This window comes from Bos taurus, chromosome 25 (assembly GCF_002263795.3).
Source record: "Bos taurus isolate L1 Dominette 01449 registration number 42190680 breed Hereford chromosome 25, ARS-UCD2.0, whole genome shotgun sequence".
NCBI lineage: Eukaryota > Metazoa > Chordata > Mammalia > Artiodactyla > Bovidae > Bos > Bos taurus.
In genome coordinates this window covers 36,403,895-36,419,360 of record NC_037352.1, presented here as the reverse complement: position 1 = coordinate 36,419,360, position 15,466 = coordinate 36,403,895, and the positions used below count along the sequence as shown (strand labels likewise).

Below are 15,466 nucleotides of genomic sequence, written 5' to 3'. Positions count from 1 at the left end.
CGACTGAGCGACTTCACTTTCACTTTTCACTTTCATGCATTGGAGAAGGAACCCACTCCAGTCTTCTTGCCTGGAGAATCCCAGGGACGGGGGAGCCTGGTGGGCTGCCGTCTATAGGGTCGCACAGAGTCGGACACGACTGAAGTGACTTAGCAGCAGCAGCAGTGTACATCGTTCTTTCAGCTCCTCTGCCACAAACATACAGTTACTAAGTATTATTGCTTGATAAAAACTCTAATTACTACAAGGACTGCCCGAGGTGAAAAAGGAGAAATCGAATTATCAGATGGACTGGTGTGAGTTGGACAGCCTGTTTATCCTTTCGTCCCCAGCCCTAACTTGGGGGCGCACAGGCTGCGGGAGGGGACCCCCAACGCGGGAGACTGCACCTGTGCAGGGCAGTGGACACGTCCAGCATTGGGGAAACCGAGATGTCGAATCCTCCCACCCTCCTAGAGAGGACCCGGAAGCGCGGCGCAGTCCCGGAAGGCGAGGTGCTGACACACTTCCGGCCTTTGTGACTCATTGTGTCTGTGTCGAGGCGTCAGGAGGGCCCGGACCTGAGCGCGGCGCCCTTCGGCCGGCCTGAGCCCCAGAGTCAACTCCCTTTGCTCGCCCCCAGCCGCTCCCGGGGCTCACGGTGAGATTTGGGGCCGGCCCCTGAGGGAGCGGGCGGGGCTGCAGGGGTGTGTGCGTGGAGGTGGGCTCTGCAGCTGCGAACCTGGGGTCCTCTCCTGGCGGCCGGGGCGCCGCGAGCAGCGAGTCCGTACCCCTGTCCCCACCTCAGGCCGGGCTGTAGGCAGCGCCGTCCCCCGGGGCAGCCGAGCCCGCTGCATCGGGGACCCGGGCAGGGAGGGGGCCTCTGTCCTTGGCAGGGGGTCCTGGGAGACCCGGGGGAACGGCTGTCTGCGGGTCCCTTCCGGGCCCTCAACTGCAATGTCGTCGTCTTCGCTTGACGTTTTTGCAAACCCGGTCACGAGCGAACCGACCCCTGTTGGATTTTTTTTCTTCTCTGCCCTAGTCGCCATTTGCTTTAATTCTCGTGAGGTATTTTTTTAATTTTCGGGGTCCTTGAAGGACCTCCAGGTGAAAAATGCGGAAGGCTGAGAAACGGACACGTTTCAAGATGCCGAATACGTGTTTCCAGATCACCTGCTTCTCCCCACCCCGTTCCCCGAGCGGTGATTAAAGAGCGTCTGAAGCCTAGTCTGAGTGGATGAAGAAGTGATCTGGTCTAATAGAGATGATACGTACGTCCCACTCTCAGCTTTAGGGGATATTTCGAAGGCTTTGAAAACGAGCTGTCCGGAAGATTAGGTGCGTTTTTTATTTCTGGGTAGTATTACTCTGCCTGACTTGGAAGGGTGAAGAGTGAAAGAATTTGTGGAAATTGCACGGGACCATTAGGAGACTGATTAACTGAGTGACCTTGGATAAGACAGGACACTTCTGCCAACTCTCGGTTCTGTCATCCATCAGATTAGGTTTTCTCCAAAGGCCTCTCCAACTTTGAGATTATTTGCTTTAGTCAGTGTAATTGAAAAATTCAGCTACAGTTCAGCCTGACACTGCCCCCTGCCCTCCCCTTCCTACAGTGCCTCCAGTACACAGTAAGATACTTTGAGTATAGAGAGTGGCTGTTACATGGCCTGGGACCAAAGAAAGCATTTATTGTACAGGCCATTGCTAGGCGGATTGGAGGTGGTCAATAAATACTTGTTGAATTGAATTGTGGAGGATTCATTGTAACCAGTCAACAAAGCCCTGTTACTGTATTTGCCAGCCACATGTGGAGAAATAGTTTTATTATTTAGGGAATCATGATGATAATTTGCCCCAAAATGTTTCTCCATGTTTGTATTGTCTCTGAATTAATATGCACAATTCTTGTTCATTATTTCAGGCTGTTTTCACCAATCTTAAAATACAAACAGGGAGGCTCACTAATTAATAACCTTAGGCTTTTGCTGATTCTCTGCTTGATCTAAGCATTTAAATTTTTGCTAACTTTATACTGTATCTAAATACAGATGAGTGTTATGTTAAATCTTTCCTTTTTATTCTGAGTATCAGTATTCTTTTGGAATTCTCAGGATACCTAGTTATCTTTTAAAGGTAGCTTTTTCATGTTTTAAAACATTTCAGAGTGCTTCTCAAAAATGGGGAGGGTGCACTTTGTTTAAAATGTCAAGACTATACCCTGGAAAAGATACTGGCCTGTTTAGAAAATAGCCTCTGAAATAAACTGAGCTTGTAACTCCAAGCCTTTCTTGTAAGAAAATCTTTTGTATTTACCTTTGGTGAAAACCAGTTACTGGGGATAATCTTATCTATATCGGATAGTGTGTCAGAATGGTTTGCAACTCAAAGGGACCCCAGAGGTAGTTTTCTGCTCCTCTGATCCTACCCTGCCCGCCGTTTGACAGGTAAAGATACTGGGTGTCAGAGAGGTTAAATAACTCACCCAGGGTCATGTAACTTACTCCTCATAGGAGACTAGAATTCAGTTGTTACAACTTGTGTTGCTTTCACTATAACAGAGTTTGTCCCATTGCTTAAGCGAGTTTGGTGTGATGGTTGGAACCTGAACTGAGTCCCACAGAACTCATTTCAAATCCTGACTTAACCATTTAATTGCTCTGTGACCTTGGGTGTTACTTAACATCTATCAACCTTAGCTTCATTGTTATACATTGTGACCATAATTATACCTACCTCCTAAGAGTGTTGTGTGAAATGCCTGGTACATAGACCAGTTAACATTGGTTCTTACTATTATGCCTGCTAGAGGCTTCTTGAATTGAACAGATGAGGGGTAAGTGGCATTTCAGCTTAGCTCTAAAGGATAAGGAGGATTTGAAAAGGCAGGGAAGACTGGGAGGGAAATCCCAGGCATTATGATGTGAGAAAGGGAAGACAGTCAAAATATAAGACATTTAGGAAATACTGAGTAGAGTAATTTTGCTGGATGGAAAAGGTTCATGCAGGGAAGGGGAAGAAACTGATGGGAAATGAAGCTTGATGGGGAAGCTGGGACCAGGTGCTGGGGGCTGTTGGATTGGACGGCTCTATTGAGTTGTAGGAAGAAGAATCTGAGAGCAAGGTTGGAGATGAATTTTGAAGGGGAGGCAGAAAATGAAGGTAGGGCACCAAAGAGAAGAAGCCATTCTTCACAGAACTAGATAGAAAAATAAGTATGAACAAAGAACTGCATCTCCCTGGTGCTTGGAGATGAATGTACTTACGTAAGGGGAGAGGAATCAGAGATGAAATTCTCAGTCTGAGTGAATGAGATGTTCGTGGACCAGCTGATCCCTAGTTGACACTGAAGGCAGTAAGATGACAAGGGGAGCTGAAATAGTTTAAGTTGTTCTTACTTCTTCTCTTCAATTTAACAGAATTAAGGTCTGCCCAGTTCTTTAGAAGAAGAGTCAACAAGAGTCCTTGTCCTCGAGGGGCTTAACGTTTGGTTGGGAAGTGGTGATAGAAACTCAGGTAATGGTAAGACAAGGAGAGCAGACATGCCTGACAGAGAAAGTCTCGAGAGCATTCAGATGAGGAAGATATCTTTAATTTGGAATGTCAGGAAACAGTGTACATCTTGAAGGTGAGTGAAAATTTGACCAGTTGAGGTTGATAAAGGTGGGAGATTTGTCCTAGCAAAGAAGTAAAGATGCCAAGTCATACCCCAAGTTAATGGGTATTATGTTAACGGGAATGTTAATGGGTCGAATAGGCTGAAATAGAGGGAATCACTACTACTAAAAGTAATGGAAGTGGAAGAGTCCAGTGGATTCACTGAGAGTAACTGGGGAAGGAGGGAATGACCAGCAGCAGACTTTGGCAATACTAAGTTGACCTTGGTATGTTGTTCATGTTGGAACAGGGAGAAATGGAAGCAAGACAGACTGGGTGGGGCTGAGGCACTGGTGTCGGCAGGAGATGTGGAGCCTGGATATTGGGATGGTGGAAGACGGCTCTGGGAGGCATCACTGGAAAAGATACTCTTTTTTCCACTTTTCCGAATGAAATGAAGGAGACCCAGCCTTACAGGAGTTATTTAGCCTCCCAGCTGAGAGAAAGCCAGCCAAAAGAGTGGTGTCTTGGACTCCCCGCCTGCTGCCTCTTTCTGTTCAGGTCCTGGCTCTTCCGATGCTCCAGCTCCGTGGGGCCGTTTCCTGGAAGCTGCCTTGCCAGCTGTCAGGTGCCCCTTGGGGCTGCCCCAGCACGTGGAAACCCCCTTAGAAGCGTTGGAACGTCTGCTCTGTACTGTAATGATTCGTGTAAAAACGGGAATCGAAGGTCTCGTCTTTTTATTCCCCTCAGTCTAGGCTGACACCACGTGTATTTGTGTTTAGTCACTGAGTCACGTCTGACTCTTGGGACCTTGTGAACTGTAGCCCTCCAGGCTCCTCTGTCCATAGGATTTCCCAGGCAAGAATTTTGGAGTGGGTTGCCATTTCCTTTTCCGAGGGATCTTCCTGACCCAGGGATCAAACCCGAATCTCCTGCATTGGCAGGTGATTCTTGACCACAGTGCCGCCTGGGAAGCCCTTGCGTATGATAAATCTTCAGAAATGCTTAGGGAATTGAATACTTGTAACCAAGGACTTTCTAAAGTTGCTCTGAAATTGAAAAACAAAATATATTTCCCCAGCAAGGGGGTGGAGTGCAAAACAAGTCTGAAGGAATGGATCAGTTCAGTTCAGTCGCTCAGTTGTGTCCGACTTTTGTGACCCCACGGACTGCAGCATGCCAGGCTTCCCTGTCCATCACCAACTCCTGAAGCTTGCTCAGACTCGTGTCCATTGAGTTGGTGATGCCATCCAACCATCTCATCCTCTGTCGTCCCCTTCTCCTCCCACCTTCAATCATTCCCAGCATCAGGGTCTTTTCAAATGTGTCAGTTATTCACATCAGGTGGCCAGAGTATTGGAGTTTCAGCTTCAGCATCAGTCCTTCCAATATTCAGGACTGATTTCCTTCAGATGGACTGGTTGGATCTCCTTGCAGTCCAGGGGACTCTTTAAGAATCTTCTCCAACACCACAGTTCAAAAGCATCAATTCTTCAGCACTCAGCTTTCTTTATGGTCCAACTCTCACATCCATACATGACTACTGGAAAAATCATAGCTTTAACTAGACAGATCTTTGTCGGTAATGTCTCTGTTTTTTAATATGCTGTCTAAGTTGGTGATGGCTTTCCTTCCAAGGAGCAAGTGTCTTTTAATTTCATGGCTGCAGTCACCATCTGCAGTGATTTTGGAGCCCAAGAAAATAAAGTCTCTCACTATTTCCATTGTTTCCAAGTGATGGGACCAGATGTCATGATCTTCGTTTTCTGAATGTTGAGTTTTAAACCAGCTTTTTCACTCTCTTTCACTTTCATCAAGAGGCTCTTTAGTTCTTCTTTACTTTCTGCCATAAGGGTGATGTCATCTGCATATCTGAAGTTGTTGATATGTCTCCTGGCAATCTTGATTCCAGCTTGTGCTTCATCCAGCCCGGCATTTCTCATGATGTACTCTTCATAGAAGTTAAGTAAGTAGGGTGACAATATACAGCCTTGATGTACTCCTTTCCCACTTTGGAACCAGTTCAGTTCTAACTGTTGCTTCTTGACCTGCATACAGATTTCTCAGAAGGCAGGTAAAGTGGTCTGGTATTCCCATCTCTTTAAAAGGTTTCCACAGTTTGTTGTCATCCACACAGTCAAAGGCTTTAGCACAGTCAGTGAAGCAGAAGTAGATGTTCTTCTGGAATTCCCTTGCTTTTTAGAAGATGGTTTACAATAGGCCTTTTACCAGTTTAAAGTATTGGAGAAATGACTTAATTCCCACATTCTTTTTATATTTATGCAGAGAGCCTTTTTTAATGTAATGTTCTTTATTGTAATCATAAGCTGCTATTTTAATAATGATTTCTGGTTTTTATTAGGGACCAAAGAAAGAAAAATGAATCTGGTTATAAACCTCAGATTAAAATCATAATCTTTGTTTAGAACGGTCTTCTCCAAACTTTTCCAGTCACACGATCCTGTCAGTAAAAACTGTTCACAAAAGCTACATACATACATCATTGTACCAGGGTTTTGTATAATTTTAAAAAATACAGTAGTGCTTTTCGAAAAGAATCTTGTGCTTTCAATGTACGTGATCCATTTTCCACCAAAATTACTAATAATTTTTTAGTGAAAGTCATGTAATTAAAAATGTTTTGTTAGTTTAAAACTATTGGCTTATCTCATTTTGATACAGCCAGATGCTGTGTCTAAAACTTATTGCTTATTTTGATGGCTGTAAGAGGTGAAAACGATGCCTCAACAAAGGTTTGTCAATTCAGATGAAAGAAATACATTTTTGCATCTGCTTAGTAACTCGTGATTGCTCCTGTCCACCAACCCTCTTCAGTTTTTGTTCTTGAAATTCAGCTTCTACATCTCCCTTTTTCCATGCCCTTATATCACCTGTTCTTATGTTTTATAATTTTAACAAACAGGCTCAAGACCCACTAAAAATCCTCATTTGGAAGTTCTTAAAAAAAATTAGGGAATATTTCCAAGTTTGTAAAATGTGTAGACAATAAGGAGTTTCAAGGATGCTGAGTATCAGTTTTAGTGGTTAAAATTATGTAACAACCCACTAATAATTCCTTCCTCATACTTTTTTTTTTTTTTACTTTTTCACTTGTCGGTTGACTTCTTGTTAGATTTAGATCCACACTGGTTTTCACCTTTTAACCTGGCGGAGTTAGAGATTGCTCTGGATAGAAGCTTCAGCCGCCATTTTCTTGTTTGTGTGTGTTTGCCTTCTTAGTGTCTCCCCTTCTAGTAGTTTCTCTGCAAGAATCTCTAAAGCTGCTTGCTCTTTTCTAAAATGTAGTTGATACATAGCATAAAGGTTAGTTTCAAGATACATAATGATTCAATGTTTCTGTGTATTGCCAAGTGATCCCAATAAGTCCGGATAACATCTATCACCATAGTTACATTTTTTTCATTTGAAGAAAAATTTTAAGAACTTCTTTCAGCAGCTTTTGAATATGCAGCACAGCATTAACTGGAGTCGCCAGGCTGTGACTCCACCCCAGGACTTATTTTACAACAGGAAGTGTGTGTCGTTTGACCTATTTTGCCCCTGCACCGCCCCCAGCCTGTCTCTTGTGAACATGTTCAGCGTTTAGACCAAGTGAGCTAGTTAATATCCATTTGTACATTAGATGTGGTCTATTTTCTCTCACTTCTAAAATATAAATAGACCTTCTGATATTTTCCTTATTCAGAGTGGCTCATTTTGTACTGACCTAGGCACCCATAAAAAACATAGAAATATCTGAATGGTGGGTTACACATCCGGGCCTTCAGATCTGGCGTGAGTGTTGGCTCCACTAGGTAGGTTGCTCCTGAGTACACAGCCGAAGTCACCCACGCCACAGTCGCGTCATCTGTAAGAGGGTGCTCCAGGTTGTCCTGGGAGCTCGTACATGTGCCGCTGCAAGCCACCGCCTGGCACCCCTCTCTCAGCTCTCACCAGGCTGAGTGTGTAAACACATGATGTCATAACCTGCCTTCCCCTGGAAGGAGAGTGCTTGGACTCCAGCAGACACCCTGAGGGTAGAATTCGCCATTTGGGAGTTTGCTTGCAAAACCTTAATATCTATAAAGTGACAGTGAAAACAGTTGGTACCAGGGACTTTTTTTTCCTTTACTATTCAGAGGCGTTTTTAATGCTTGGATGTGTAGCCTTGTATGAAGTATTAACCGCAAAGTATCACTTTCCATAAAGGTACCAGTAATTTTTTTTTTTTTAACTCTTCAGAAATAGTACAGAAACAGATACCAGACATCTCACAGGACAGAAAGGAGAGCCCAAGAGCACAAACCCTGTTCGGATCGAGTCAGGTCCCTGAGCCTGAATGATGACTGCTGAGTCGAGGGAAGCCACAGGTCTGTCCCCGCAGGCTGCCCAGGAGAAGGACGGTATCGTGATAGTGAAGGTGGAAGAGGAGGATGAGGAGGAGCACATGTGGGGGCAGGACGCCAGCCTGCAGGAGTCTCCCCCGCCCGACCCAGAGGTCTTCCGCCAGCGCTTCAGGCACTTCTGTTACCAGAACACTTTCGGGCCTCGAGAGGCCCTGAGTCGACTGAAGGAACTTTGCCACCAGTGGCTGCGGCCCGAGATCCACACCAAGGAGCAGATCCTGGAGCTGCTGGTGCTCGAGCAGTTCCTCTCCATTCTGCCCCGGGAGCTCCAGGCCTGGCTGCAGGAGTACCGTCCTGACAGCGGGGAGGAGGCCGTGACCTTGCTGGAGGATCTGGAGCTGGATTTGTCAGGACAGCAGGTGAGGCGAGGTGACGCATGTGATGTGTGAGCAGCACGTGGACTTTGAGACTGGAGCAGAGAGAGAGTTACTGATTTAAAGCTTGGATTTATAGTCTTTGTGGTACTTAGATCCTGCTCCGCTTGGCTGTTAAAAAAGTATTCTGGCCCTGGCCCTCGCCCAGCCCCTGGCGTACTTACTGTCTTTTTGTTTGTCTAAATTCCTGTTTAAAAAGTAATTTACCCACAAGCCCAACCTGTTTGTCCTCAGGTCCCAGGTCAAGTTCATGGGCCTGAGATGCTCGCAAGGGGGATGGTGCCTCTGGATCCAGTGCAGGAGTCGTCAAGCTTTGACCTTCCTCATGAGCCCACCCAGTCCCATTTCAAGCATTCATCTCGGAAACCCCGTCTGTTACAACCTCGAGGTAAGAGGCCAGGGTTCACGTGGGTTGTGAGGCGGGGACACGCCAGTCAGATGCGTCTGTGGTGCTGATGCCTGTAGTGGAGAAGCGTGTTTGTTTCTGTTGTCATTGCTACTACGTATCAGAGGAAACATAACCTGCAGACCAGTTTCATGAGTTAGTGTTACTGAGGAGGTAAGTGGAATGTGCATAATAAACTTGAGTGGACATTATATTATTTGTTGAATTGTTAGCATTCTGGGTGTCTAGCAGACTTTTTATTAACAGGAAAGTGCTCAGAAGAGATGATATATATCCAGCACTCTGGTATGTCATACATTATCTTGAAAAGGATCGTTTTAAAATTGATTTTATCTGGGACTTCCCTGATGGCCCAGGGGTTAAGACTCTGCTTCCTCGGCACTGTTCAGTGCGTGCTGAGGGAAACTGGATCCTCCATGCCACACAGCGCAGCCGAAAAAGAAATAAACTCATTTTCTTTAAAATGTATAAATACTGTATAACATCACTCTTTTTCTAGGTTATTTTCAGAAATTCCAAAGAATGGGAAAAGGATGGAAAAAATGTTTTGGTTGAGGAACATGAGGCAAAAAAAAATGATTTCAGAGTCATATGAATAAAAATTAGTTTTTTTCTCTTGAGGGAAATCTTAACGTATTTTATCCACTTTTAAAACCAAAGTAGGTACATAGACTATCAGTAAATAATAATAACATGCTAAAAGAATGATTGTTCACGAGCTGATAAACACACAGTCCTCACCCAGTGTGTCTGTTGTGGTGACGTGCAGGGCGGGCGTGTAAAGCTGAAGGGGGCATCCTTGTCGCTGCGTTCTGGAGGGCAGCCAGCAGTCAAGCTGGAGAAGCCCCGCCAACCAGCCAGATGCTGCGATGGTAGTCCACCACGGCCCACCCCTCCCGTTGCTTCCTCCTAGGGTGAAATCAGGAATGGAAAAGGATGTTCATGGTTTTAAATGCCAGATGAGGGCTTCAGATGATCAGTAACAGCGTTAGAAATCCTGGAATAGGTACTTGTTACGTAGTAGATACGCACTTATTTTTAGTTTCCTCTTTGTGCTGATTATCTTCGACCGGTGTTTCCTCACTGTTGTAAGGTTGGAGTGCTAGGTACTTGATCTTTTTGGACACTTTGCTCTAGCTTTTAGTAATTCTGTTTCAGAATGATTTTTCTAATATCTTTGCAATACAGTAACATCATCTGTTTACCAGTAACATTTCCAAATCTAACATTACTTGGCAAGGGAAGGTTTTGATTTTGCAGTCTCCTAAGAATTTTCCAGTTTTATACATGGCAGTTAGTGTGATCCTATATTGAATATGTCTTTTATTAGAAGAGTATCATCAACCCATGCCTTTATACGCTTGGAAATATCTCATCAGCATTCAGACCCTGTGAACGTTTGATCCAAAAACTGGTCACGTGAGGGAGAAAGTAGAGGGGCAACAATTGGCAGAAACTTGAAACTAAGAAGAGCCGCTTCCTTCTCTGTTTCAAGACATTACTGCCAAAGATTTTTAAAACTTAATTTTTCACAACTGGATGGGAATCTGAAGTCCTAGTACACGTTCCTTGGACTGGAGAAGGTTAAATTATGAGCCAGACCTGACTCGAGCTGAGTGTTGCCTGCTTCTGTGGCTGGGAACAGGAGCCTGGTTCTGGTTCTGGCTCTGGCTCTGGCTCTGGCCTCTCAGCAGGGGACGTTAGGCAAGTTGCTTACCCTTTTAGGGCCTCTGTTTCACCTTCTGTGACTCCTTGTTCCTCCTGCTCAAGAACAGAAGTCTTAGGAAGACACAGCTTATGCTGGCCTTCTTACAGTCCCTGTAATTATCAGTTCTGTAGTTCCTCGTTGAACATCAGGCACTCTGGTACAGGAAAAGAGGGTGCCCTGGGCCCTTATTCGAGAGGGACCCAGAGCAGAGCTGGCTTCACTCACAGCTCCTTTCTCCTCCTTCAGCTCTCCCTGCCACCCACGTTCCTGCCCCTCATCCTGAGGGGGCTCCCAGAGACCAGGCGATGGCATCTGCATTGTTCTCAGCAGATTCCCAGGTGAGCTGTGGGCCCCTCTGCCCTCCTGAGTCCCTGCCATCTGCCTCTTGCTGGGGCTCTTCTGGCGGTCTTCTCCCAAGGCGCTGGCTGTTGAAGCCCGGGCCCACAGAATAGCCCCCACTCCCCGAGAGTCCACTGGAGCCTAGCATGGCTGCCTTTTCTTCCCAGCATCCTTTAGGTTTGCAGTCACCCTGACTGCAGGTTCGGGCAGTGGGACTGTCCCTGGGCTTTGGGGGAACTGAGTGTGGGGATCTCGTGTTATTTCAGGCAATGGTGAAGATCGAGGACATGGCCGTGTCCCTCATCCTGGAGGAATGGGGATGTCAGAACCTGGCTCGGAGGAATCTCAATAGGGACACCAGGCAGGAGAATTATGGGAACGTGATTTCCCAGGGTAAGATGGGTGCAGGATTACTTGTGATAAGAGTGTATTGCTTCTTTTTCCAGTAGCTGTGGGATCTCTGATGTGTTAGACTATCGAGCCCCTTTGTTCAGACCAGATGGAGAAGGAGAACACTGTTTATTTCATCCCAAAGCCTGGCACTGGGCCTTCCTGACTCCACGTGGATTTCTTAGGTCTAGGTAGTTTTACCTCTAGGGAGTCCTTTGAAAGCAGAAGTAACTCTTGCGTTCTGATTCCCTACCTTTTCAACTACTCGGTCACCAGTGAGGATTCTGCTTCATTCCCTGCGGTTACAATTGAGGTGCTTTTGTTGGAGTTGGGGAGTGTCTGTATTTTTTAGTGTAGAGGGCCAGGTGAACGAACGCTGACCATCAGTCTCATCCTAACCTGGGACCTGTTCCTGAACCCACCAGGCATCCTTCCACGGGTTTTCGGTCTTGCGTCCTACGAGCGCTGCTCCGCCAAAACTCTGTGTGTGTAATTCCATGACCTTATGCCTGTCCCTCCCTCAGGGTCAGGTTTCCTAGGTTCCAAACCTAATGGTGATCTTCTGTGAAGAGCTCTGGCTCCTGAGTGTGTAGTAAGAACAAAGAAGTACTCAGAGGCATCAACCGGATATGACAAGGTGACGCAGCTGACAATCTCATTTGTCTCTGTTAGGTCTCAACCCCTGGGAGACTTCGCTGTAGGAAACTGTCAAATCAGTCCTGTCACAGGGAAGGCCCACTTCCTGAGACTTCTGCCTGGGGAGAGCAAGGGGAATGTGAATGAAGGGAGGATGTTACTACAGAAACTTCAAGTTTTGTTTTGAACCATAGGGTTAGCTGGGGTTCATTTTTTAATACTTGCTCTTTGGACAAGGTGAAAATTAAGCCAAAATACTGATCTGTGTTTGTGATCTGTGTTGCGTAGTACCCACCTGTTGCTAACTTAAAACATAGGGAACCATCCAGATCATCAAGGACCTAGGCTTGGAATTCAAAAGAATAGACCAGTTTGATTTTCCTTATGATTGGGTCAGTATTTACGGCAGTTTCATCACTAAAGTCAGGGGCTAGATACTCAGCTCCTTCAGTGGTTGTGTTGAGGTAGTGCACACCCACTTGGAAAGGTTTCTTAATGCCAAATAAGTGAAGAATAGATTTGGATTAGTTTGGTTTTTTCTCCTAGACAGACGTAAACATATAAAATAGTGTTTTTGTACTGAACAGTTTTTAGTCTCTGCTTAAAAACAGGGGGGCACACAGACTATAGCAGTCTGCAATAAAAATATATTCCAGGTTTTGCAGGTTGCTAAAATCAGAGATCAGCTCTGCATTTGTAAAATCTTGTTTTCTTATATTACATCCTTTGTGAGCCATCTCCAGACATGTTTTCACTTTCTTTGTTCTTAGTGATTCTCAATCATCTGTCAGTGAAAGTTTCAGTTACATTTACTGATGCCCCAATCAGCTTCTCTCCCTCAGCCCTGTTACTTGAGCACATCACCTCTCTTCTCCCTGGTGGAGAGAAACCATGTCATGTGTCCCAAGATCCGCGTCACCTGCCAGACTCATTCTAATTTCATAAATACCAAGTTAAAACTGAAACTTTTTTTTTAATGTGTATTGATTCTTTCAAATTAATTATTGGGTGACCAATTAAAGAACGATGCGTTGTGACCTCTTATGTTCCTTAATGCCTCACCCCTTCCCTTCCTTTCTTGCCTGGTCTGTTCCTTCTGCTTGTTCCCAGCTTCTGCACACTTCCTGCATTGTCCTTCCTACTCTTTGCCTGCCCTCGAATTTCCCAGTTCTCCCTGTTGTCCCTATGTTTTTTTCCACTGTTCTACTATTTTGTCTACAATTTGTACTGTGAAGTCATTTTGCAGGTATGTAGAGGTTTCCTGGAAAAGTGTCACTTGAGTAACCCATGTATTCAAAAGAAAAAGGTGCTATTTGTATTTTCTATTTATTGTGTCAGGTTGTGAAAACAGGAATGAGAATGAGGAGTCCACCTCAAAGGCTGAAAGTGCAGAAGACTCGGCATCACGTGGGGAGACTGCAGGAAAATTCCAGAAAGATGTCGGAGAAAAGCGTGAACAGCAGGGCAGAGTGGTAGAAAGGCAGCAGAGAAACCCTGAGGAGAAAGCTGGAAAAGAAAAGAGAGACTCAGGGCCAGCTACAGTCAAGGAGAAAAAACCCAGCACAGGAGAGCGAGGCCCAAGGGAGAAGGGGAAGGGTCTGGGGAGAAGCTTCAGCCTGAGCTCCAACTTCACCACTACCGAGGAGGTTCCCACGGGAACCAAGGCCCACAGATGTGACGAATGTGGAAAATGCTTCACACGGAGTTCAAGCCTTATTCGCCATAAAATAATCCACACTGGAGAGAAGCCCTATGAATGTAGTGAGTGTGGGAAAGCCTTCAGTCTTAACTCAAACCTCGTCCTGCATCAGCGCATCCACACAGGAGAGAAGCCTCATGAATGTAACGAGTGTGGCAAAGCCTTCAGTCACAGTTCAAATCTCATTCTGCATCAGCGAATCCACTCTGGGGAGAAACCCTATGAATGTAACGAGTGTGGGAAGGCCTTCAGCCAGAGCTCAGACCTCACTAAGCATCAGAGAATCCACACGGGAGAAAAACCCTACGAATGTAGTGAGTGCGGAAAAGCTTTCAACCGAAATTCATACCTTATTTTGCACCGGAGAATTCACACCCGAGAAAAGCCCTATAAGTGCACGAAGTGTGGCAAGGCCTTCACCCGGAGCTCAACCCTTACCCTGCATCACAGAATCCACACCAGAGAGCGAGCCTCAGAGTACAGCCCGGCCTCCCTCGACACGTTTGGAGCATTCCTGAAAACCTGTGTGTAAAGTGTTTGTCAAGCCATTTCCCCCTTTCGTTTCTAGAATGATTTCAGAGATTTGTGCCCATGGAGGGGAAATAAAAAGCCTAAACAGGTTATAAAGAAAATCACACTCAAGGATCCTTACAGCTACATCAGCAGCGTTCTGCCTCTGTCTAGTCTGTGGGCCGGTAGTTCTTCCAGAGCTCCTGTAGGGAGATGCTCAACTTGGGATGTAATCCACACGCTACTTCCACACGGGGCAGAAGCACACACACAGGAAAACGTCAAGGCTTTCAGTAATGAGGGTACCTCCAAGGCACCCTTGGACTCTCCACAACCACACCATATAGTTAGAAGACTGAGGTCGTGTCTGTGAAAATAACAACGATTTTCAAAACCTGCTTGCCACAGGCAAACCGTACTTGGCCAACATCTTGCTGAACCTTATTTCTCAAAAAAGAGGGACAGTTCAAACAGACTACATGGAGACCTGCTGCTCAAGCTAATTACATAGATATGGTAAGTTCTGTCCAGGTACTGGTAGCCTACCAAAGCTGTAGAAATCTAGGACTGCGCTCGTCCACATCAAACCAAAGATTCCCATCTCTTCCTGAAAGGGAGAGTCCACGCGCACCAGGCAGCATTCCAAAGGCAGCTGGTTCTGTCCTCCTCACTGAGAGAGAGCCTGCTGAAACGGCGACTGTGATCAAAACTCTTCTCTCCCTTTGTGAGGTCCCTGAATCCCTGAAGCGCTGCCGCACTCCTCAGTGCATCTCTCCATGAGTTAGCACTTGATTGCATACTGTCTGCACTCCTCAGTGCATCTCTCCATGAGTTAGCACTTGATTGCATACTGTCTGTAATCCTTCGTTGTTCCACGTGTGAAAGTTTTCATCACTCCCCAGAAGAGACGCTTCTCCTGGCGGGCGTATATTTATATTTATATCCTGGACAGCCCCGGACATAGTGCTGAACATCTAAGAAGTGTTCCTTAGGCCTGACTTCTAGCACGACTTTTACATTCACCACAGAGCCCGTGAGTCAAAAGTACCTGAAACACGGTAGCCTGGGCCAGCTTGTGAGACCTTCAGAGCCAAGGGCATTGCTAGAGCTCCAGAGTCTCATGCCTGTTTTTGTCTTGAAGATAAACATGTCAGTCCACCACCAGCATAGACTCTTATCTGGACCCAGATCAGAGAGAGAATACCAGGGAATATCAGAAGTGACTTTGTTGTCATCATCTTAAAAAAGACACTTAGGCTGTTGCTGGATGTCTGTTTATGGCAAAGATGTTCACCAGAACCTATCAGTCAACTGCTGGACGCCGTGATGATTGGAGCACTTTCTGAATCGTGTGGAACGTTAAACAATAAAGTTCAGAAGATGTGATTTCTGTTGCTTTTCAGAAAAAGGAACATTTTTTCC

At 45.7% G+C, this 15,466-nt stretch overlaps 1 protein-coding gene across 1 annotated transcript; it reads left to right on the top strand.

The window, feature by feature from the left end:
• Window positions 1-7,835: 7,835 nt before the first annotated feature.
• On the top strand, window positions 7,836-14,066 carry ZKSCAN1 (zinc finger with KRAB and SCAN domains 1). Its single transcript, NM_001205510.3, has 5 exons — window positions 7,836-8,341; window positions 8,591-8,744; window positions 10,717-10,808; window positions 11,076-11,202; window positions 13,174-14,066. The coding sequence occupies exons 1-5, from the start codon at window positions 7,916-7,918 to the stop codon at window positions 14,064-14,066; spliced, it is 1,692 nt and encodes a 563-aa protein (NP_001192439.1). The 5' UTR covers window positions 7,836-7,915.
• The last annotated feature ends 1,400 nt before the right edge of the window (window positions 14,067-15,466 follow it).